The sequence below is a fragment of the Bos grunniens genome, chromosome 3, assembly GCF_055505025.1.
Source record: "Bos grunniens cultivar Pamir isolate PY7600 chromosome 3, Bosgru_T2T1.0, whole genome shotgun sequence".
Classification (NCBI taxonomy): domain Eukaryota; kingdom Metazoa; phylum Chordata; class Mammalia; order Artiodactyla; family Bovidae; genus Bos; species Bos grunniens.
In genome coordinates this window covers 109,790,114-109,813,005 of record NC_141167.1, presented here as the reverse complement: position 1 = coordinate 109,813,005, position 22,892 = coordinate 109,790,114, and the positions used below count along the sequence as shown (strand labels likewise).

The 22,892-nt window shown below is 43.6% G+C and overlaps 1 protein-coding gene across 2 annotated transcripts; it reads right to left on the bottom strand.

Moving 5' to 3' along the window:
- Positions 1-3,730: 3,730 nt before the first annotated feature.
- Positions 3,731-8,384, bottom strand: LOC147376757 (antigen-presenting glycoprotein CD1d-like). Of its 2 annotated transcripts, XM_086393510.1 has the most exons (6): positions 8,084-8,384; positions 7,732-7,972; positions 7,160-7,438; positions 6,180-6,458; positions 5,326-5,425; positions 3,731-5,229 (listed from the first exon to the last, which is right to left on the bottom strand). In XM_086393510.1, the coding sequence occupies exons 1-6, from the start codon at positions 8,297-8,299 to the stop codon at positions 5,208-5,210; spliced, it is 1,137 nt and encodes a 378-aa protein (XP_086249636.1). In that variant the 5' UTR covers positions 8,300-8,384; the 3' UTR covers positions 3,731-5,207. The 2 variants fall into 2 exon arrangements, with proteins under 2 accessions (XP_086249636.1, XP_086249635.1); XM_086393509.1 differs by having other exon boundaries at positions 7,732-8,384.
- Positions 8,385-22,892: the final 14,508 nt, after the last annotated feature.

The window sequence follows — 22,892 nt, the reverse complement described above, 5'->3', positions numbered from 1 at the left end:
ATTTATTTTATGAAGGAGAGTTCCAATATTATTTTTTGTAGATGAGAAGCCAGCCCGCTCATTATTTTTTCCAGTGATATAAAATAAAACTCATATATTTCAATATAAACTGAGATCTATTTCTTACCTTTCTATTCTACTCCTCTATTCAACTGTTTGTTGATTTTATTACCTTAATATAATGCTGACAAAGAAGGTGCAGTTTAGCCTCTTGGGTAACAAAAGAATTCATAGGTTTGTTCAGGGCATAGCTGGTCTGCAGTAACCAGACAAGCTGAAAGCCTTTCTCCAGACCACAGGTGAGGGCAGGAAGAGAGAGCGAAACTCAGCAGAAAGCTCTGGGCAGATGAACCTAATAGCATAGGCCATGTGAGCATCTGAAGAGAGGATGGGGCATTGGAGGGGCAGGAAGCCTTCAGAGTGCTGGTTTCCATGGGAAGGTAATTGCCAGGCTGAAGCTGCAAGGTTACTGAGTGTCCATGAGCTCTGGGCACATGGCTGGGGCAGCACCCCATAGGGTGCCTTCTCACCCACTCCGCTGACCTGACCTGCAAAAGTTGGAACCTACAGGCGAGCACCTCCCTCCAACACTATCTCTCCAGGGTGCTCTACTGAAAAAGTGTTTAACATTGTGCTAACTCTCAAGAAGAAATAATTAGAAGAATTTCACCGATTATCAGAGTATGAAATGAAGCATGACTTAAAGGTCAATAAATTGACTTTCAGCACAGTACTCAATAAGGAACACAATATCCATAAAGAGAATAAACATTCTGAAATGAATTCGAAGGATTTTCTGAGATATTTTAAGCTGAGTATTTAAAGGAAGGAGACAACGTTTCCTGGGGAATAAACATTTACTTCCAAAACAAACCAAAGTTGCTTAAAAATGAATCAGAGCTATGGTAAATTCATGCTGACGCATTCCAAAAAAGATTTCAGAAAGGACATTAACACACATGCCTGAAAACTGTAGAAGACCAATGGGATTGTTCAGAAGCTAGACACTGCTCAAGGAAGCTAAGCTGAAGAGCATCCCCTGAGGTCAGCATGGTACCAAAAACTGTGAACTGGTGCTATATTTTTAAAAGCATTGTGGACTGCCACACATTTGTATACATTGCTTCCTATGGCATTTATAAGCTTATCTATCTTTGTCCACTTGGCTACTATAACAAAATACCATAAACTGGGTGGTTTAGAAACAATGGAAATGATTTTCTCACAATTCTGGAGGCTGAGAACTACCAGATCAACTGAGTCCACTTCCTGGTTCGTAGACCACATATTCTAGCTGTGTCTTGCTTCACAAGTGGCAGAGGAGAAAAAGACCTTTTTAATTATTTATACTGGAGTATAGCTGATTTGGGATTTCCTGGTGGCTTAGAGGGTAAAGCGTCCGCCTGCAATGCAGGAGACCCAGGTTCAATCCCCGAGTCAGGAAGATCCCCTGGAGAAGGAAATGGCACCCCACTCCAGTACTCTTGCCTGGAAAATCCCATGGACAGAGGAGTCTGGGAGGCTGCAGTCCATGGGGTCTCAAAGAGTAGGACACGACTGAGCAACTTCACTTTTATAGCTTATTTACAATGTTGCATTAGTTTCTGATGTACAGAAAAGTGATTTAGTTATACATATACATATTATTCTTTTTGAGATCTTTTCCCATATATATTACAACAGTGTATTGAGTAGAGTTCCCAATATATATAGGGAACTATATATATGTGCTATATATAGATACTGGAGTGGGTTGCCATTTCCTTCTCCAGTGCACGAAAGTGAAAAGTGAAAGTGAAGTCGCTCAGTAGCATCCGACTCTTAGCGACCCCATGGACTGCAGCCTACCAGGCTCCTTCATCCATCGGATTTTCAAGGCAAGAGTACTGGAGTGGGGTGCCATTGCCTTCTCCATATATATATAGATAAGGACGCTTTTTTATAAGGTCACTCACTAATTCCATTCATGAGAGCTCAGACCTCATGGTTTAATCTCCTCCCAAAGTACTCACCATCTAAAACCATCACCTTGGGTATTCGGTTTTCAACAGAGGACACAGGACATAGACATTCAATCTGTAGCATGATCAAAACAGACAATTGTATCTCCTTTTGGCACAGGAATAAAGTGAGTGAATAAAGAGATCCTTGTCTCCTGATCCAGTACACTTGTTGGTTCACCTCAGTGGATCTCTATTTCCTGTTTCAATTTCCCCTCCCTCTAGGAGGCCTTCCCTAAATAACCTCAAGCCAACATTTCATTTAGCATTCTGAGGAATCTGTTGCATAGCAATGGACAGTACTTACGAACAGTGATTCTCTAACTTTAACTGAACATCAGAATTAACTGTGTGTGTGTGTGTGTGTGCATGTGTGTGTGTGTGTGTGTGTGTGTGCCAAGTCTTTCAGTCACGTATGACTGTTTGTGACCCAGGGACTGTAGCCCACCAGGAGCTTCTGTCCAGTGAATTTTCTAGGCAAGCATACTGGAGCGGGTTGCCATTTCCTACTCCAGGGGATCTTCCCCACCCAGGGATTGAACCCACGTCTACTGCACTGCCTGCATTGGCAGGCAGATTCTTTACCACTGACCACCTATGAAGCCCCCAGAATCACCTGAGGGCTTGATAAAACACAGATGACTGGGCCCCACTCATAAGATTTCTCATTTAGTAGGGCTCATTGGCAGGGGGTAGCTTAACATAATTTGCAACTTTCCAGGTGATGAGGCTACAGGTTAGGAAACCAGTTTGGAAACCATGGATTTAGAAACTAGCTGAATTTCCACACATATCCTAGGTTTTATCTGCAAGTCCAACACAGAAGATGCCAAATCTCAATTTTCTCAAGCAAAGACTTCACAAGCTTGGTCTTTTTTTTTCTGGATGTTCAAGGGCTTTGAGTGCTAAGTGACTACTTCCCTGGTAGCTACAGAGGATTTTATCTTGAGATTCAAATTTCTTTGCATCAGAAAGGGCTGCTGTTCCTCTACATTTCCTGCTTTTCTTATCGAGGCTAAGAATAGAGCAGACAGCTGGGCCTCCACTAGCACTCATGCCTGTCCAAATGGGTTCAGTCCAGCTCATGTATAGTCTCATTTAATAGCTATAAGTGGGAGAACCTGTCTCCATCCACTCCGAAAAAACAACCGGCCACGTGAGAGAAATATCACTACCAAAAGTAGCTTTTTCTACATTATATACCCACACTATGATTTCTCCTCTTTTAACCAACTTACATGAAGTAAAAACTTGAGACACCTCTGTTTCCTACAACCTTTCTTTTAAAATGTCTCTCTTTGTAAATTCAGGTTCAAAATAGAAGTTAGGTTCTGAAAGTGAAAGCATTAGTGGCTCAGTCATGACCAACTCTGTGTAATTCCATGGATAGTCTCATCCATGGGATTCTCCAAGCAAAAATCCTGGAGTGGGTTGCCATCCCTTTCTCCTGGGGATCTTCCTCACCCAGGGATCAAACCCAGGTCTCCTGCATTGTAGGAAGACTCCTTACCATCTGAACTACCAGAGAAGGTTCTGAAATTCTCAATGTATCATTCAGGACAAACTTTTTATACCACACACACAAACTGGGAGGCCTAGGGTCATCCAGCAGAGGTGTATTTGGAGTATCCCACAACCCCAGAAAAGCTGATTTAAAACTCAGTATTCAAAAAACAAAGAGCATGGCATCCGGTCCCATTATTCCATGGCAAATAGATGAGGAAACAGTGGAAAAGGCAGCAGACTTTATTTTCTTGGGTTCCAAAATTGTGGTGGTTTCGCACTGAATAATACAAACACACAGTATTTTGACAGACAGCACAGGGAGAGCGTTCAGAGAAGCAACTTCCCAAGAACCTACAGAGCACATATTTTATTGGTAACTTATCTTGTAATCTTTAACTAAGCACAGGAAAGCAAGACAGAAACTAGAATTCAGGGATCAAGGAGGCTTCCTCCTGGAGGTCTGGAGGTAATGATATAAGAGTCCTAAGGAAAGGTCTTTGAAGATTAGGGGGTTTGTTCTGTGTACAGAACAGCATCTAGCTGACACTGAGGTGTCAGTCAGAACGTCTAAATTAAGGGTGGCGGAGAGCAAGCAAGGAAGAGGGAATGAGTGTTCAATTCCAGGAGACATTTCTGAGAAATCAGTAAAACATGGTTCCCACACAGAATCACTGCAGATGGTTACTGCAGCCATGAAATCAAAAGATGCTTGCTCTTTGGAAGAAATATCTGACAAACCTAGACAGCATATTAAAAAGTAAAGACATTACTTCGCCAACAGAGGTCCACCTAGTCAAAGCTATGGTTTTTCCAGTAGTCATGTATGGATGTGAGAGTTGGACCATAAAGAAGGGTAAGTGCCAAAGAATTGATGTTTTTGAACTGTGGTGTTGGAGGAGACTCTTGAGAGTCCCTTGAACTGCAAAGAGATCAAACCAGTCAATCCTAAAGGAAATCAACCAGAAACATTCATTGGAAGGACTGATGCTGAAGGTGCAGCTCCAATATTTTGGCTGACTTGTTAGAAAAAACCCTGATGCGAGGAAAGATTGAAGGCGGGAGGAGAAGGGGACGACAGAGGATGAGATAGTTGGATGGCTTCACTGACTCAATGGACATGAGTTTGAGTAAGCTCCAGAAGATGGCGAAGCACAGGGAAGCCTGGTATGCTGAGCAACTGAAGTGAACTGATAGGGTTGCAAAAAGTCAGACACGACTGAGCCACTGAACAACACCTCACATATTGTAAAGGTTTCTATCAACACGCTAACATAGGCTTGTTCACATATAATGCTAGACCTGTTTTTCTTGAAAAAAAGGTGAGTTAGAGCCAAGCAAAAGTCTTACTTTATACTTCACAAGGAACAGTTGCACTTGCTTCCTTGGAAAGGAAAAGGATCTTCCAGTTGACTGCATATTCCATCATTCAAATAAGGACCACACACAGTTACACTGCAGCTTTTATCTGCTTGTCCCTGAGAGGTATCTGAGTTTGCACTTCTGTTTTTTACGGAACTATTTGGACATATACACTTGCAGTATACTAAAAGAAAAAAAAACATACTTAAAACTTCTTAGATAAAATGTTCAAAATGTGTGACAAGAGCTGCCTGTTCTCCGCTTCTTCAAGGTAATCCTCAAATTCTGAGGGCTAAAGCCCTGAGATCCTGAAGTCCAGACAGATAGGTGTGGTGAGGAGAGTCATGGGATATCTTGATAGCGGCTGTGAGAGAAAACAGAGACCATTAAGGAAAAGGGAAGAGGAGAAAACCTGGGCAGAGGGGTTGAGGTAGGGAGGAGATGGAAAGGAGAGACTTACCGGTGCTTCCTAAACCAGAAGACTAAGCCTCCAACAAACAGAAGGACGAACACCAGTAGTACCAGGGCAACAATCAAGCCCCTGGAGACATGGTTCCCATCTGTGTGGGGGACACAGGATGTGTCTCAGTCCAGGAATCTGCATATATCTCCTACTATAAGCACATGTGAGCATGCCAGATGCTTATTTCTTGTCCTGTTTAATGTGCCCACTTGTATTCCTCTGAAGTTTTTAGACGCCCCATCTTTTCTTGGGGTCTGGACATCTGTAATTCGTTCACTTCAGCATATGCTAGTACTCATGGAGCAAGGCACTAGTTTCACAGCTAGTCCAAACCTGAGTCTAAATCCAGCTCTTCCACTTTCTAATGATGAGACTCAGACAGGCTGACCTGGCTTCGCCTCAATTTCTCATCTGTAACATGAAAACAATAGTACCTGCTCAAAGGAGAGCTGGGATGATTGTTCATACATCCTCTGCTGTACGCAGAGTGTTCAGCTCACACCGAGAAAGCACTCAACAAACCACAGCGATCTTTGTTACCCTGCCTTTCAAAGTCCCCAGTTCTGTCCTCTGGGGAACAAATCTTCCTGGTGTTCTGTACTTGCCACCTATTTCTGGATCAGTGGGGATTTTAGTCTGTTCTTTCTTAAATAGGGAACACCTTGTCTCCATCCTGTTTCAGTTCAGATCTTTGTTCCTCCCCTTTGAGAATCCCCTCCTACTATCAGTCCTGGCTGGGGCTTCATTTCCTCCATCCAAGGTGTGTCATTTCCCTCCCCTTCCCTAGGCCCTCCCTCTGTGCTTGAGGACCATCACCTCCCATCCCCAGCCGGGCCTCAGTTCCTTCTCACCCCAGTACAGGATGATGTCCTGGTCTCCTAGACTGCTGTGCTTCACTTGGCAACTCAGGCCAGCCGCCTCCCCAGCCGCCACATCCAGGGTTACTCGCAGATACCAAGTCGAGTCGACATTGGGCATGACGTCTCCTTGCCGAGTGCCAGGCTCCTCCTGCTCGCCCTTCATCCACATCACCCGCACAGGTTTTGGATAGAATCCTGAGACATGGCACACCAGCAGCAGACGGCCAGGCCCAGGACTGGGGCCACTGGACAGCCAAGCCTCCGGCTTCACTGTATTCAATAGGAGAATGAGACATCTTAGAGTGAAGACTCCACATCAGAGGCTCTGGACTTCACAGCAGGCTCATCAGTCCTCTGGAGATGAACTCCCACCATTTCAATCCATTTGTATTAGCTTCTCCGGGAAAGCCTTCCCCAATCCCCATTCCCTTCCCTGGTCCAGTCTCCAGTAAATGCCCCTACTCTGTACTCCCAGAGCACCATGTGTTCAGCTGTAACGTACGTAGCAAGTTTCTAAGTGTTAGTCACTCAGTCATGCCTGACTCTTTGCAACCCCATGGACTGTAGCCCACCAGGCTCCTCTGTCCACGGAATTTTTCAGGCAAGAATATTGGAGGGGGTTGCCATTTCCTTCTCCAGGGCATCTTCACAACTCAGGGGTCAAACCCGGGTCTCCTGCATTGTGGGCAGACCCTTTATCATCTGAGCCAGCAGGACACTGCTTTAACTGTTCATCTGCCTTCTCTCCCTTCTCAAGCACAGATCCTGACTGACCCCCAGGGTTTATTTAATTCAATTCATGGAACCCAAAAGGTACCTAGTTAATGTCTGTGGCGTGTTTAAATACCCTCACACCTTATCCATCCCCTCTTCTTCCCGTGATGCTTAAAGGGATGTGAACCCTGGAATGAAAACCCTAGATGGAGCCCCAAAGTGGAGTGGAGGGCAGGTGGTGACGAAGGCAGGCTGACCTTGCTTCTCCAACTCAGACTTCCCGGTCTGCAAGAGGCCTCTGACCAACTCGGGCCAGATGTCATGGAGGAGCCAGTGCACTGTTTCCTTGGTCCCTTGGTCCTGATTGAGCCTCTTGCAGACCTCCTGGATAAAAGGCGGGGCATCTGGGGCTGACACCCAAGACATTCCTTGGAAACTCAGGACATCCTTTCCTTGAAATGCTGCGCGTAAGAAGCTTTCTGAGATGTTCCTCGGGAGTAACTCACATCCTGTAGCTATCTGGATCTCAAGTGGATCTGAGGAGAGGAATGGAAAGACATCTATGAAGAGCTTAGAAGACTGAAAGGAGTTGAAGAAATTGGTGTGAGCGTTATACTGGGGACCCCAAAGTTCATGTAAATGAGAATGGGTGACCTGCAGCGGGATGAACAAGGGGTATTTTGAGGACTCAAGCTGGGACCTCTCAGGCAGAAGTGGGACTCAAAAGGGAGAGAGGAGACAATCACGTGGGGCCAGAACCTCCCGGTTGGGCTTCAGCATCCACTGTCTCCCCCTGGGCAGCTGTCCACGATCCCATCCCTCAGCTCACATTCGACGTGCAGCTTTTCGACGAATTCCCAGATGTCCCTGGTGAAGCTGCTGCGATAAACCAGAAGTGTATGCTGCAGCTGCTCCCACTGCTGGTCGCTGAATGTGCCCCGAGACCAAGGCTTCAGGAAGCCGATGGTGTTCGATTCATTGCGCCAAGTATAGGGCTGCAGCTCCCCCAGCCACGCGAGGCCGTCTGTGCGCGTCCAGCTGCGGTTGGAGAACGAGGAGATCTGGAGGAACTGGAAGGGGAAAGACATGTGCGGGGCTGGAGAGAATACAGATCGGAGGAGCCGGGGGCACGGGAGGGAGAGCACAGAAGGGAGAAGGAAGGAAAAAAGAAAGAAACAAACAGTTAGGTTTGGGAAGAAAGGGTGATGTCTGCTCGCTCTGAATCGAGCTCGGTCTCCAGGGGCCAAGCAGCTGAAGGCAGGGAGTAGCAGGTTCTCGGGCTGATGGATCAAGCTCCCGGCTTTTCGAGGTGCATCAGTCTCCGCCCGCCCACCGCGAGCGTCGTCCCCTTTCCCTGCTCGGCTCCCTCTCTCTGCCCTCAGCCCAGTTCCACTCATTCTCAAAACTCCGCCAAATCTGCGGAAGCCCCCAGAAGAACAGAAACAGCCAGCACCCCACTTCCTAGCTCTGCTCTCGGACCTCGAATCTCCGCCCCACCCCCCACCTCCTCAGTCCTTCCCCAAAGACCGCCCACACACCCCGGGTTTCCGGGGCTCCCCAAAGCCTGAACTTGACCCTGTTGCTAGCCAATTCTTAAGCCTGGAGGCAGGCAGAACGCCCATTCTGACTCTCCCGGGACTTATTCCAACCCCCTCAGTCCAGGGATCCCTGTTTCATCTGCTAGATGGTCCCTCTTGTTAGGTATCTGAGCTGCAAAGAGCCGCGGTCACAGCCACTCATTAAGAATCACGTTTCTAACAACCGGCTTGTCTAAATCTCTTTTTCCAACGTAGAGTTACAGACAGTATGTGGAAAAAACTTTACAGGAAAAACTTTCCTGTTTTTAAAACAGGACATAAAGTTGTATCTATGGTATAACGTCTACCATGTTTTTTAAAACAAAGTTTTTGAGTGGGAGGCAAGCAATGGATGTCTCTAGAAAGGGATTATGGAAGATTTAATTTGTTTTACATTTTTTGTTTTCCAAAATGTCTAGGAGTGCAAACATCATGTTAATGATAAAATAATAAGGGACGTCTCTGGGGGTCCAGTGGTCAAGAATCCACCTTGCAATGCAGGGGATGTTGGTTGGATCCCCGGTCAGGGTGATCTCAGCCTGCAACAGCTCCCAAAGGGCTTGGATTCCCAACCAGAGACTGAGGTTGGGTTGCAGCGGTGAGAACACCAGATCCTAGCTAGTAGACCAGTGATCAGTGACAAGGGCCCTGGCCTTCAGCTTTGCAGAAAAGAATTTCCACAAAGAAAAAATGTAGTGAAGCAAGTACGGTATTTATTGAGAGGAAAAAAGGACAGTACAACAGGGAGAATAGGACTCAAGGAGAGAGTCACTAAGTCTCACCCTCCTGGCAGTTTGAATAACTTTTATAATAAAGGGCATTTCTTCCACTTTTCCTTTGGCCAATCATTTTAATTAGCCTGTTTCACAGTCCGTATTTGGTATATTTCAAGATCCTCCCATGAGTGAGCATGCATCTCTTAGCCAAGATGGATTTTACTGAAAAGGCATCTGGGTAGAACAACCCTTGACATAACTCTCCTTTGGCCTCCAAGGAGCCTTTTCTACACATGTATGGTCTGGGAGGTCCCCTAACTTTGAGAACTATATGTTCTGGACAGGGCCCAGCATCCTCTCTTAATTGTCCTACTGTTGCTGCTGCTGCTGCTGCTGCTAAATCGTTTCAGTCGTGTCCGACTCTGTGCGACCCCATAGACGGTAGCCCACCAGGCTCCCCCATCCCTGGGATTCTCCAGGCACACTGGAGGGGTTGCCATTTCCTTCTCCAATGCATGAAAGTGTGAAGTGAAAGTGAAGTCACTCAGTTGTGTCCAACTCTTAGCGACCCCATGGACTGCAGCCCACCAGGCTCCTCCGTCCGTGGCGTTTCCCAGGCAAGAGTACTGGAGTGGGGTGCCATTGCCTTCTTCGTGGTCCCTCTAGGCTTGCCAAATACCTAGGGAACTTAAATAAATTGTCTTAGTTAGGCTGTATAAGTTAAATATAAGTTTATTTAACTTAAATGCAGAGTACATCATGAGAAATGCTGGACTGGATGAAGCACAAGCTGGAATCAAGATTGCTGAGAGAAATATCAATAACGTCAGATATGCAGATGACACCACACTTATGACAGAAAGTGAAGAAGAACTGAAGAGCCTTTTGATGAAAGTGAAAGAGGAGAGTGAAAAGTTGGCTTCAACATTCAGAAAATTAAGATCACAATATCTGGTCCCATCACTTCATGGCAAATAGATAGGGAAACAAGGGAAACAGTGACAGATTTTATTTTGGGAGGCTCCAAAATCATTGCAGATGGTGACTGCAGCCATGAAATTAAAAGACACTTGCTGCTAGGAAGAAAATCTATGACCAACCTAGACAGCATATTAAAAAGCAGAGACATTACTTTGCCAACAAAGGTCCATCTAATCAAAGCTATCGTTTTTCCAGTGGTCATGTATGGACGTGAGAGTTGGACTATAAAGAAAACTGAGCACAGAAGAATTGATGCTTTAGAACTGTGGTGTTGGAGAAGACTCTTGAGAGTCCCTTGGACTGCAGGGAGATCCAACCCGTCCATCCTAAGGGAAATCAGTCCTGAATATTCATTGGAAGGACTGATGCTGAAGCTGAAACTCCAATACTTTGGCCATCTGATGCAAAGAACTGACTCATTGCAAAAGACTCTGATGCTGGGAGGGATTGGGGGCAGGAGGAGAAGGGGACAACAGAGGATCAGATGGCTGGATGGCATCACCGACTCAATGGACATAAGTTTGAGTAAATTCCAGGAGCTGGTGATGGACAGGGAGGCCTGGCATGCTGCAGTCCTTGGGGTTGCAAAGAGTCAGACACATCTGAGTGACTAAATGGAACTGAACTGAACTGTTAGGCTTCAGAGACAAAGCAGAACAGGCTTGTGACCTTGCTTCTAACCTGCCTGGACACTGCCCTCACTAGGTGTGTCTGGAAGTGACTGGAAGTGACTGCCTGCTGTGAGTGCAAGTCTTGCAGCACCATAGATAAAATGGGGGAGTAATCTTGAGATTATGAGCCCCTGGAGGGGACCTGGCCAATCAAGCCCCAGGCTTAACAACAATTCCAAGTTTTACATGATGAAACAAACAGCATTAACATCAAATCAGAGCTGCAATTTGCTTACAGATTGATGATGATATCAGTTTGCGTCCTGGGATTATAAACAGGAGTCCTGAGCTGCAGTCTTTGAAGTCTCACCCATGGAGGGGACTCTTTGCCTGGGACCTTTTCCCAACTGGGACTCCAGATGTGCTGTGTCATGGGACTTCCCAGCACTGTTTGAGTCTGGATGTTGGTCAAAACCCAATTTGGTGATGTATCCTCTACTGTTTCTGTTTTCTCTTAATTTAGTATATTGAAAGTGAGCTAGATAATTCTCTGATAAATATTTGTATTACTTATTTGTATATAAAGAGTGGCTGATTTTGTTAACAAATTCTTTGAACCTTAGACGAAAGTGAAAACTTTCGGCAAAACACCTGCTATTCTTTCTTGGAGTTTCAATTCACAAGGAATGAATCTCCAATCACTTTACCCTGGCAGGTAGGGGGAGGTCATCTATCCCCTACCTCAGGGGGACAAGCCCTCATGCCACAACTGCTGAATGAATCACACGAGCTCGGGAGCCCACAAGACACAACTAGAGAATCCTTGCACTGCAATGAAAGATCCCACATCACAAGACCCAATGTGCTGCAAGTAGGATCCAATGCACATGGCCAAATAAACAAATAAAATATTCACATAAGCCCTAATTGTCTCAGTTCTACATTGACAGGACTGGACTGGGTTGGCTAAAAATTTTCAAGCTTTAATATCCCAAGATCCTTTCATCTCACTGTCCCCATCCGCAACCTCTCTTTCCTCCTGTCATGGTCCCTGAATCCACTCCTCCAATCTCCCTGTCTTCCCTGCCTCCTTCTGGGAGACTCTCTTCCTCCAATTCCATCTCCCACCTGGTCTCTGCCTGCTCATTTTCTCCTCTGCCTCTTCATTCTCCAAATATGAGCTTCTGTTTTAAAGAACAGAGACAAGATTATGATGTGTTCCTGAGCAGCCAGCTCTCCAGTTATCACGCTGAAAAAAAGAGCAATGAAGCCCAGCGGTTCAGAACTTCAGATCACCGTGAGAAAGAAAGTCCTGTCTTTGGTGAGTCAGAACCAGGACAGCACCTGGCACCTCCTGCCCCCTTCTTTTATCCAGTCCATCACAACTCTCCTCTACTATACCTCTTTTGAAATATGTCTTGCATGTGCCCACTTGTCTACATTTCCACCTCCACCACCATCCATTCTTTTGCCTCATCTTCTGAAATAGCTTTCTCAGGATACAAGATTGTGTGCAGTCTGACCTTGGTCTGCCTTTCAGCATCATCTCTCACTCTAGTCTCACTAATTTTGACCTTAACCCAGCAGACATGCTTTCACTTCCTCTAATATGCAAAGCCTCTTCCTGCCCAAGGTCTTTGCACAAATAGTTCTCTCTGCTTGGAAATCTCTTGGCCCCCTCCTCCCCACACCCCCTCACAATGCCTAGCTTTTTCCTTCCTGCTCAGATCTCAGCTGGAAAGTTCTCTTCTCAGAGGAGTTCTCCAGGCCTCCCAGGCTGTGTGAACAAAGGCAGAAGAACTAGGTCAGCCCCACCTCCACTCCTTGTACACCAGCTAGCCTTGTAAACCTTTCCTCCCAGTACATACCAGAGCTTGTAATTATAGAAGTGTTCACACATCTGTCTCTCTGTCTTTTCCTTAATCCACTAGAGAGTGGCCAGAATTCAAAGATCATGTTTTCTCCCCATTCTGCCAACAGTAACGTTTCCATCTTCCCTCACTCTGCCATAGTAAAAGCCCTAGAGAAAATAGACTTCTGCTCCCCCTTCTGCTGGCGTCTTGGAGCTAGCCTTTCCCAGCCTATCTTACGATGCTTAATGTTGCCCCAAAACTGTTTACAATAAAGTGGAAAAATTATTTCTGTTATTTGAAGTAAGAGGCCAAGTGATTAAATTGGGATACAAACTTGTCCAAATAGTGGATAGAAGCCTGGAGCTGAGGGAAGCTATGAAGCTGGAAGTAAAAGGAAAAATGGTTATATGTGAATCATATAACTTTGCATTCTTGAAATTTCCAACCTCCCTTTTAGAATTTGCACAGTTCTATTTAGTTTATCTGTATCTTAAAATTTGCAAGTGATGTCATCCTTTCAGAAACAAATATAAGAGCTGTTTTTTATCAACAACAACAATAAAAAAAAAAAAAGCAGACAGCATGGCATTCAGTAGTTAGGATTGGAAATAAATATATTTTTCCAAAAGTCAGTTGAGTCAGATAGTTTTTATCTATTCCAGGTTTCACTACTTTCCTCTGGGAAGAGACTCATGGAAACATGGAAGAACCTTTTGGGGGCAAGACTTATGCTCACATACTAGAGGTCAGAAAACCAGAGCATAGCAAGGTGGTGATTTACTCAGGTTCTCAAAATCAGCCTATGGTAGGGAGAAATCACCCATAGTACGTTTCATGTTGCCCAGAAACTGGCTGCAATCCATGCACCTAGATTAGTCATGTCTCTGATTCTAGAGTGTTTCTGGCTCCCAAAGAGCTTTCATGTATACCATTTTGTTTAATCCCAGTAACAACTGTGAGAAATAGGGATCATTACTCTTACTTTGTAAATGAAGAAACCAGATCAAAGAGAGAATGATGTGATGCACAATAATGATTCAGATTCTGCCCTAGAACTCAGTCTTCTAATTCCTGGTTCTTTGTCCCTCATGGTTGCTTTCTGAGGTTGCATGTCCTACGCTCAGTTCAGTTTAGTCGCTCAGTCTTGTCCGACTCGTTGAGACCCCATGAACTGCAGCACACCAGGCCTCCCTGTCCATCACCAACTCCAGAAGTTCACTCAAACTCATGTCCATTGAGTCGGTGATGCCATCCAGCATCCTCTGTCGTCCTCTTCTCCTCCTGCCCCCTATCCCTTCCAGCATCAATTTTTTCCAATGAGTCAACTCTTCACATAAGGTAGCCAAAGCATTGGAGTTTCAGCTTTAGTATCATTCCTTCCAAAGAACACCCAGGACTGACCTCCTTTAGAATGGACTGGTTGGATCTCCTTGCAGTCCAAGGGTCTCTCAAGCGTCTTCTCCAACACCACAGTTCAAAAGCATCAGTTCTTCAGTGTTCAGCTTTCTTCCAGTCCAACTTTCACATCCATACATGACCACTGGAAAAACCATAACCTTGACTAGACAGACCTTTGTTGGCAAAGTAATGTCTCTGCTTTTCAATATGCTGTCTAGGTTGGTCATAACTTTCCTTCCAAGTAGTAAGTGTCTTTTAATTTCATGGCTGCAGTCACCATCTGCAGTGATTTTGGAGCCCACAAAATAAAGTCTGACACTGTTTCCACCGTTTCCCCATCTATTTCCCATGAAGTGATGGGACCAGATGCCATGATCTTCGTTTTCTGAATGTTGAGCTTTAAGCCAACTTTTTCACTCTCTTCTTTCACTTTCATCAAGAGTCTCTTTAATTCTTCCTCACTTTCTGCCATCTACATATCTGAGGTTATTAGGATTTCTCCTGGCAATCTTGATTCCAGCTTGTGCTTCTTCCAGCCCAGCATTTCTCATGATGTACTCCACATAGAAGTTAAATAAGCAGGGTGACAATATACAGCCTTGACGTACTCCTTTTCCTATTTGGAACCAGTCTGTTCTTCCATGTCCAGTTCTAACTGTTGCTTCCTGAAACCTTCCTGCATATAGGTTTCTCAAGAGGCAGGTCAGGTGGCTTGGTATTCCCATCTCTTTCAGAATTTTCCACAGTTTATTGTGATCTATGCAGTCAAAGGCTTTGGCATAGTCAATAAAGCAGAAATAGATGTTTTTCTGGAACTCTCTTGCTTTTTTGATGATCCAGCAGATGTTGGCAATTTGATCTCTGGTTTCTCTGCCTTTTCTCAAACCAGCTTGAACATGTGGAAGTTCATGGTTCACATATTGCTGAAGCCTGGCTTGGAGAATTTTGAGCATTACTTTACTAATGTGTGAGATGAGAGCAATTGTGAAGTAGTTTGAGCATTCTTTGGCATTGCTTTTCTTTGGGATTGGAATGAAAACTGACCTTTTCCAGTCCTGTGGCCACTGCTGAGTTTTCCAAATTTGCTGGCATATTGAGTGCAGCACTTTCACAGCATCATCCTCCAGGATTTGAAATAGCTCAACTGGAATTCTATCGCCTCCACTAGCTTTGTTCATAGTGATGCTTCCTAAGACCCACTTGACTTCACATTCCAGGATGTCTGGCTCTAGGTGAGTGATCACACCATCATGATTATTTGGGTCATGAAGATCTTTTTTGTATAGTTCTTCTGTGTATTCTTGCCACTTCTTAATATCTTCTGCTTCTGTTAAGTCCATACCATTCTGTCCTTTATCAAGCCCATCTTTGCATGAAATGTTCCCTTGGCATCTCTAATTTCCTTAAAGAGATCTCTAGTCTTTCCCAATCTGTTGTTTTCCTCTATTTCTTTGCATTGATCGCTGAAGAAGGCTTTCTTATCTCTCCTTGATATTCTTTGAAACTCTGCATTCAGATGCTTATATCTTTCCTTTTCTCTTTTGCTTTTCACTCACAGCTATTTGTAAGGCCTCCCCAGACAGCCATTTTGCTTTTCTGCATTTCTTTTCCATGGGGATGGTCTTGATCCCTGTCTCCTGTACAATGTCATGAACCTCCATCCATAGTTCATCAGGCACTCTGTCAGATCTAGTCCCTTAAATCTATTTCTCACTTCCATTGTATAATTATAAGGATTTTGATTTAGGTCATACCTGAATGGTCTAGTGGTTTTCCCTACTTTCTTCAATTTAAGTCTGAATTTGGCAATAAGGAGTCCTACTCTAAGGATGTGGTTAAGTGATATGATGGATGTAGTTTCTGCTAACCTTGAGAGTCTGTGATCCAAGGTCATCACAGCTAGAGAATGGAATAGGGATTTCTTGGATGGAAGTGAGGTTGGCCTAGAATTCAAGAATCAAAGATGATTTGACTGAAAATACTCACAAATATAATTGGTTATGGATTAAGTAATCAGAAGCCCAAGTATCATGCTGCTGCTGCTGCTAAGCTGCTTTAGTAGTGTTTGACTCTGTGCGATCCCATAGACGGCAGCCCACCAGGATCCACCGTCCCTGGGATTCTCCAGGCAAGAACACTGTAGTGGGTTGCCATTTCCTTCTCCAATGCATGAAAGTGAAAAGTGAAAGTGAAGTCACTCAGTCGTGTCTGACTCTTCGCAACCCCATGAACTGCAGCCCACCAGGCTCCTCCATCCATGGGATTTTCCAAGCAAGAGCACTGGAGTGGGGTGCCATTGCCTTCTCCACAAATATCATGAAGGCTTTGTGAGATCCCTCTTTCACCTCCTCACCTCGACCCTCTTCCCATATATATGAGATATATGGGAAGTGAGATATATAATGGGAACTTCCTGCTTGCTGTTGATTTTACCACACACTGTTTGCTTCTAGGTCAGCTCTCTCTCTCTCTCTCTGATGTATCCTGATTGGTTCTGATCACCACATGTTGATTTCCTTAGTTCTCCTTTTACTCCTGGAAGTACTTTTTGATTCTCTTTTTACTCTTAGCATTACTGTTCAGTAGAGTGGCTTGGTTCAAGTTTCTGAATAAAATTTCCCCTCTGATCTCAATAGTACTTTCATTTACTCTTACTGATTTATGTGAATCACATGCACTTATCACGATCTGAAACTGACTCATTTATTTTGCTTATTTATTTTCAGGATCTGTTTCCTCTGTCTTTCTCAGTACTGTATCCCCACTGGGTACACCACAGACTGGAACACTGTAGATACTCAATAAATATCTGTTAAGTTAAAAAAGAAATTTACCAAGCACATTTTCTAGGTCCGCAGCTGTTCTAAGTACTTTACAGTCATTGTCTTACTTAATCCTGATATCCGCAAGATACCTTACTGGTTTCATTCACCTAGAATAGTCCCTGGGACAGTTTTTAAGCACTCAAGTATTTTTCCAAAAAAAAAGTGAAGGTAAGTGGTATTAATCCACACTTTATTTCTAGGGGAAAATTTAGATTTTAAATAACTTCTCATCAGCTTGTAAATATTGACTGTAGGAGTCTAACTTAAGTGTCTTCCCAAATGTCATGTTCCTTGCACTCATATTACCTCCAGGGTAATGTCATGTCTCTCATATTACCCCCAGGGATCATCTGAGTGTGCTGAGGGTGGGAGAGTTGTTAAGGTGGAAAAAGTAATTTAGAGTGAGGGAGAGCCAGCAGCTTCGAGACTAAAGATACTTGGAAAACCTGCTTTCAAGAAAGAATCAACCTAAAGTGTATGTAGATAGAGTATCGCTGACTGAAGAAAAACACACAACCTAACAGTTGCATGTTTTATGGACTTTACTGAGAACTATAGCCCATGAGACAGTCTCTCAAATAGCTTTGAGGAACTGCTCGGAAGAGGTAAGAAGTCAGGATATATACGAGTTTTGCTCAAAAATAATTAATCAAACATCAAAGATAACTGCTAATCACAAAAAAAAAGACATCTAGTTAGTGATTTTAGTGCTTTCTCATGTGTGCGAAAATGCAAGAATCTAGACACACTGAAATTATTCATTAGATATGCACCTTAACTATGTAGGGCCAGTATTCTGTTTTCTTTCACCCTGAATTCCCCTGAGGGTGCACCACTGGGGAATGGGGGGGGGAGGGTCTGCAATAATCCATGGCTTAATGGCAGCAATATTGTTGTTTATTGGAAAAGCAGACATTTTTTTGTTGCAGTTGAGGGTGACTGTGCACTATATGTAGGTGAAAGACAGAAAGAAAGACAGAGACACAGGGATAGAGAATATTGTGAGGGAGAGTGGAATGGAATATAAGAATGAATATTCGGGCTAACATAGCAGCAGTGTATCCAGCAAGCATCATTAGAGAAGGTAGAAGCCTTGGGAGTTGCAGACACTGTGGATATACTCTGTGTTCGGCAGAAAAGAATTGTGCATTATATGTTATGGTCATGTAGCAGAGTCAAAGAATCTAAAAATTAGATTCCAAGATTTCCGTACCAGGTCTGTAAATCGACAGTGCATGGATACCCTGCACAGTACCCTACTTGCACAGTAAATTGAAATAAGCGTTATGTATATCAGACAGCAATCCAGATCTAGGTCTGACCTAGCAGTTCCTCTCCTGAGTGTCTATATAAATGCATGCCTGTGAGTTCAGAAAGGCAGCAGTGAGCACTGACTTGAAACAAGATCTTAGTCCTCTGCCCAGGAATTAGACCTGAGCAGCCTGGGTGAAAACCAGAAATCCTAACTGCTAATATACCAGGGACTGGAGGCTAGAAGCAGAGTTCCCCTGGCTCTTGCCCATTCAATTCATTGAAAAATGAATTTCTCAAGGAGACAAAAACTGTAAAAACAAGTTCATAGTTTATTATTAGAGGTACAGTACAACAAGTGGAAGAGCACACAGAGAAGCAGTTTAAGACAAAGCCAAGGCAGAGATACACAGCTGGGGAGAAAGGGTATGCAGTGTCTCCCTTGCCTCAAGGACAGGAAATAAGTGACTTATTGATCTTTTACTCAGCAGGGTTTAGCCCCTCTCTGTCTCTGCCATGCTGTTTGTTATCTTTAAGTGTCCACAGAAGACAATGCCCAGTTCCTGTTGTTATTTTCATCCCAAAGTGGGAACAGGAAGTTGATTGTAAATATCTAGTCTAGAGACCATCTGCCTCCTTACCCAAGAAATGTAAATAGGAGGCTACATGTGAATGCCAAGACTGGAGCTCATCTACCTCCTGCCTCACCTGGGTATACCATGAGACATGATCATAGCAGTATTGTTTGTAATGATCCCAAACTGAAAATGTGGTTGTTTAACAATCAAGTGCATTTATACTTCTTTACATAGACCATAGCCCACCAGGCTCCTCTGTCCATGAGATTCTCCAGGCAAGAATACTGGAGCCGGTTGCCATTTCCTTCTCCAAGGGATCTTCCCAGTCATGGGATCGAACCTGGGTCTCCTGCTTGGTAGGCAGATTCTTTACCACTGCACCATCTGGGAAGCCCCTTGTAATGACCCCAAACTGAAAATGTGTTAATGTATTAATGCAGAGTGGTTGTACTTCTTTAGATGGAACCTTTACATTTTTCTTTATTTTGGAATAATCTTTTTGATGGATCCTTCTCCATTATCTTTGCTGTTTTCTTCTAGACTTTCAATTGGCTATGTGTTGGAGTTTCTTATTCTCACTTCTCTATCTCTATGGCTCATTTTTATGCTTTCCTCCATTTAATTTCTCTTCGTGCATTTTGGGTAATTTTTTAGAGCTACCTTCTATTTCACTAAGTTTACCTTCAATCATCTCTGTTCTGCTATTTAATTTGTACATTGACTTGTCGATATTGGAGACTCATTTCTCATTTCTCAGAGATTTACTTGATTTATTTTTTTTTATTTTATTTTTAAACTTTACATAATTGTATTAGTTTTGCCAAATATCAAAATGAATCCACCACAGGTATACACGTGTTCCCCATCCTGAACCCTCCTCCCCCCTCCCTCTCCATACCATCCCTCTGGGTCATCCCATACTTGATTTATTTTAATCCTGTTCTTTTTATTGCGCTGTCCTATTTTATTATGCTTTCTGTTCCTTCTTTTAGCTTATTAAACATTTTGAGCAGATTTATTTTATTACCTTTCACATGATTTTACTATCTTTAATTATTGGGATGTGAGTTTTCTTTTATGTCTACTGATTCTTTTACTAATGTAATTTGTATTTATTGTGTCCTCATTGCCACAGAGGGGTTTTTTTAATTAATATTTTATATATTTTTCTCCAAAGAAGTCCCATCTGACCTAGATTAGGGGGAAAATCCATATAGAACTATTTTGTATTTGCTCTGTCAAGGTCCCAGGAATGTTAATGGTCCCAGAACAGTTCTTGTGTTAATTCTTAGCACATAGTTCACACTCCATGCAGACAACAAAATATCAAGGCCTCAAACCAGTGCATATCACAAGCTTGGGGTTTTAATTACTCCAGGATATTTTTTTTTATTATACCCACAGACCTAGTAAGTTTTTTCATCACTTCTCAGGACCAGTGGGCAGGGTTTTCTTGCCCACTAGTCATAAGCTTTTCATCTGTTAAAGGATACAGCTTTACTCAGGGGGCCTCTTCTGCAGAGCCCCACCCCCCACTGGTCCAAAGGCAAAGTGTTTGATCCCCATATGAACAAGAGAAACACAGCCCCCAGCACCTAGGAATAACCAGTTCAGTTCAGTGGCTCAGTCGTGTCTGACTCTTTGCGACCCCATGAGCTGCAGCACGCAAGGCCTCCCTCCCTGTCCAACACCAACTCTGGAAGCCCACCCAAACTCATGTCCACTGAGTCGGTAATGCCATCCAACCATCTCACCCTCTGTCGTCCCCTTCTCCTCCTGCCCTCAATCTTTCCCAGCATCAGGGTCTTTTCAAATGAGTCAGCTCTCCGCATCAGGTGGCCAAAGTATTGGAGTTTCAACTTTAGCATCAGTCCTTCCAAGGAACACCCAGAACTGATCTCCTTTAGGATGGACTGGTTGGATCTCCTTGCATTCCAAGGGTCTCTCAAGCGTCTTCTCCAACACCACAGTTCAAAAGTATCAATTGTTCGGTGCTCAGCTTTCTTTATAGTCCAACTCTCACATCCATACATGACCACTGGAAAAACAAAAGCCTTGACTAGACGGACCTTTGTTGGCAAAGTAATGTCTGTGCTTTTTAATATGTTATCTAGGTTGACCATAACTTTCCTTCCAAGGGGTAAGTGTCTTTTAATTTCATGGCTGCAATCACCATCTGCAGTGATTTTGGAGCCCCCCCAAAAAAATAAACTCTCTCACTGTTTCCACTGTTTCCCCATCTATTTGCCATGACCAGGACACAAATAAGCTGCCACTCTGTCACTTCACTCTTACTATTATGGACTTAGCATTTCTCTTTGTTACAGACAGGCTTGAGCTTGACTGCATAGTCTATAATCTTTAGGTTACATTTGACTCAGCATTTAAAGTCTTTGAAGTATGTGTTGAGATGAGTGAGCAGTCTCTGTTACATTACTCTGCCTTGTTACCTTGTTACCCACTATCATGCTTGATATTACTCTGAGCACCCTAACAGAAGAGGAGTTTTTACAATTGAATCTTGTCCAGAAGAGGTCATTCAAAATGGGAAGGGTCTGAAATTATCAAAATGAAAAACAATCTAGGGGACTGTGGGTCTCCAGCCAATGTTTAAAGATCTGTCATAAGAAAATGGAAATTCACTCAGTTCTCAGTGGCTTTGGAGGTGGCATTAGGTCCAGTGTGTGAAAGCTACAAGAAGACAAAACTTAGATCAATGCAAGAATGAGCAAAGTTCATAGCTGTTAAAATTATCCAGTAAGGATAGTCTGATTTTGAATTTGCTTTTGCCATAAATTTACAGTCTAGATTTTATTTTTGCTGGAGGACTGAAAACTATATATTAATATATTAAGAATAGTCTGGGTTTTTTGTTTTGTTTTGTTTTGTTTTAATGAACTCTGCCAATAAAGATGTTCATACTGGACTTTGCTGGCCATCTGCCAAATACATGGAATATGTTGAAGATATTTTGAGCATTTTGTTTTTCAGTCTCTCAGGTGTGTCCAACTCTTTGTGACCCCATGGGCTGCAGCACATCAGGCTTCCCTGTCCTTCACCATCTCCCAGAGCTTGCTCAAACTCACGTCCATTGAGTAAGTGATACAATCCAACCATCTTGCCCTCTGTTACCTCCTTCTCCTGCTTTCAATTTTTCCCAGCATCAGGGTCTTTTCCAATAAGTCAGTTCTTCACATCAGGTGGCCAAAGTGTTGGAACTTCAACTTCAGCATTCATCCTTCCCGTGACTATTCAGGGTTCCTTTAGAATTGACTGGTTTGATCTTGCAATCCAAGGGACTCTCAAGAGTCTTCTCCAACACCACAGTTCAAAAGCATCAATTCTTTGGCACTCAGCCTTCTTTATGGTCCAACTCTCACATCCATTGGGCTTCCCTTGTGGCTCAGCTGGTAAAGAATCTGCCTGCAATGAGGGAGACCTGGGTTCAATCCCTGGGTTGGGAAGATCCCCTGGAGAAGAGATAGTCCACCCACTCCAGTATTCTGACCTGGAGAATTCCATGGACTGTATAGTTCATGGGGTCACAAAGAGTCAGACATGACTGAGCAACTTTCACTCACATCCATACGTGACTATTGGAAAAACCATAGCTTTGACTAGGCGGACCTTAGTCAGCAAAGTAATGTCTCTTCTTTTTAATATGCTGTCTAGGTTGGTCATAGCTTTTCTTCCAAGGAGCTTTCAATTTCATGGCTGCAGTCACCACCTGCAGTGGTTTTGGAGCCCCTCAAAATAAAGTCTGTTGCTGTTTCCATTGTTTCCCCGTCTATTTGCCATGAAGTGATGGGACTGGATGCTATGATCTTTGTTTTTTGAATGTTGAGTTTTAAGCCAGCTTTTTCACTCTCCTCTTTCACCTTCATCAAGAGGCTCTTTAGTTCCTCTTCTATTTCTGCCATAAGGATAGTGTCATCTGCATATCTGAGGTTATTGATATTTCTCCTAGCAATCTTGATTCCAGCTTGTGCTTCATCCAGCCTAGCATTTAACATGATGTACTCTGAATGGAAGTTAAATAAGTAGGGTGACAATAGACAGACAGCCTTAAAGTATTTCTTTCCCAATTTTGAATCAGTCCATTGTTCCATGCCCTGTTCTATCTGTTGCTTCTTGACCTGCATACAGGTTTCTCAGGAGGCAGGTAAGGTGGTCTGGTATTCCCATCTCTTTAAGAATTTT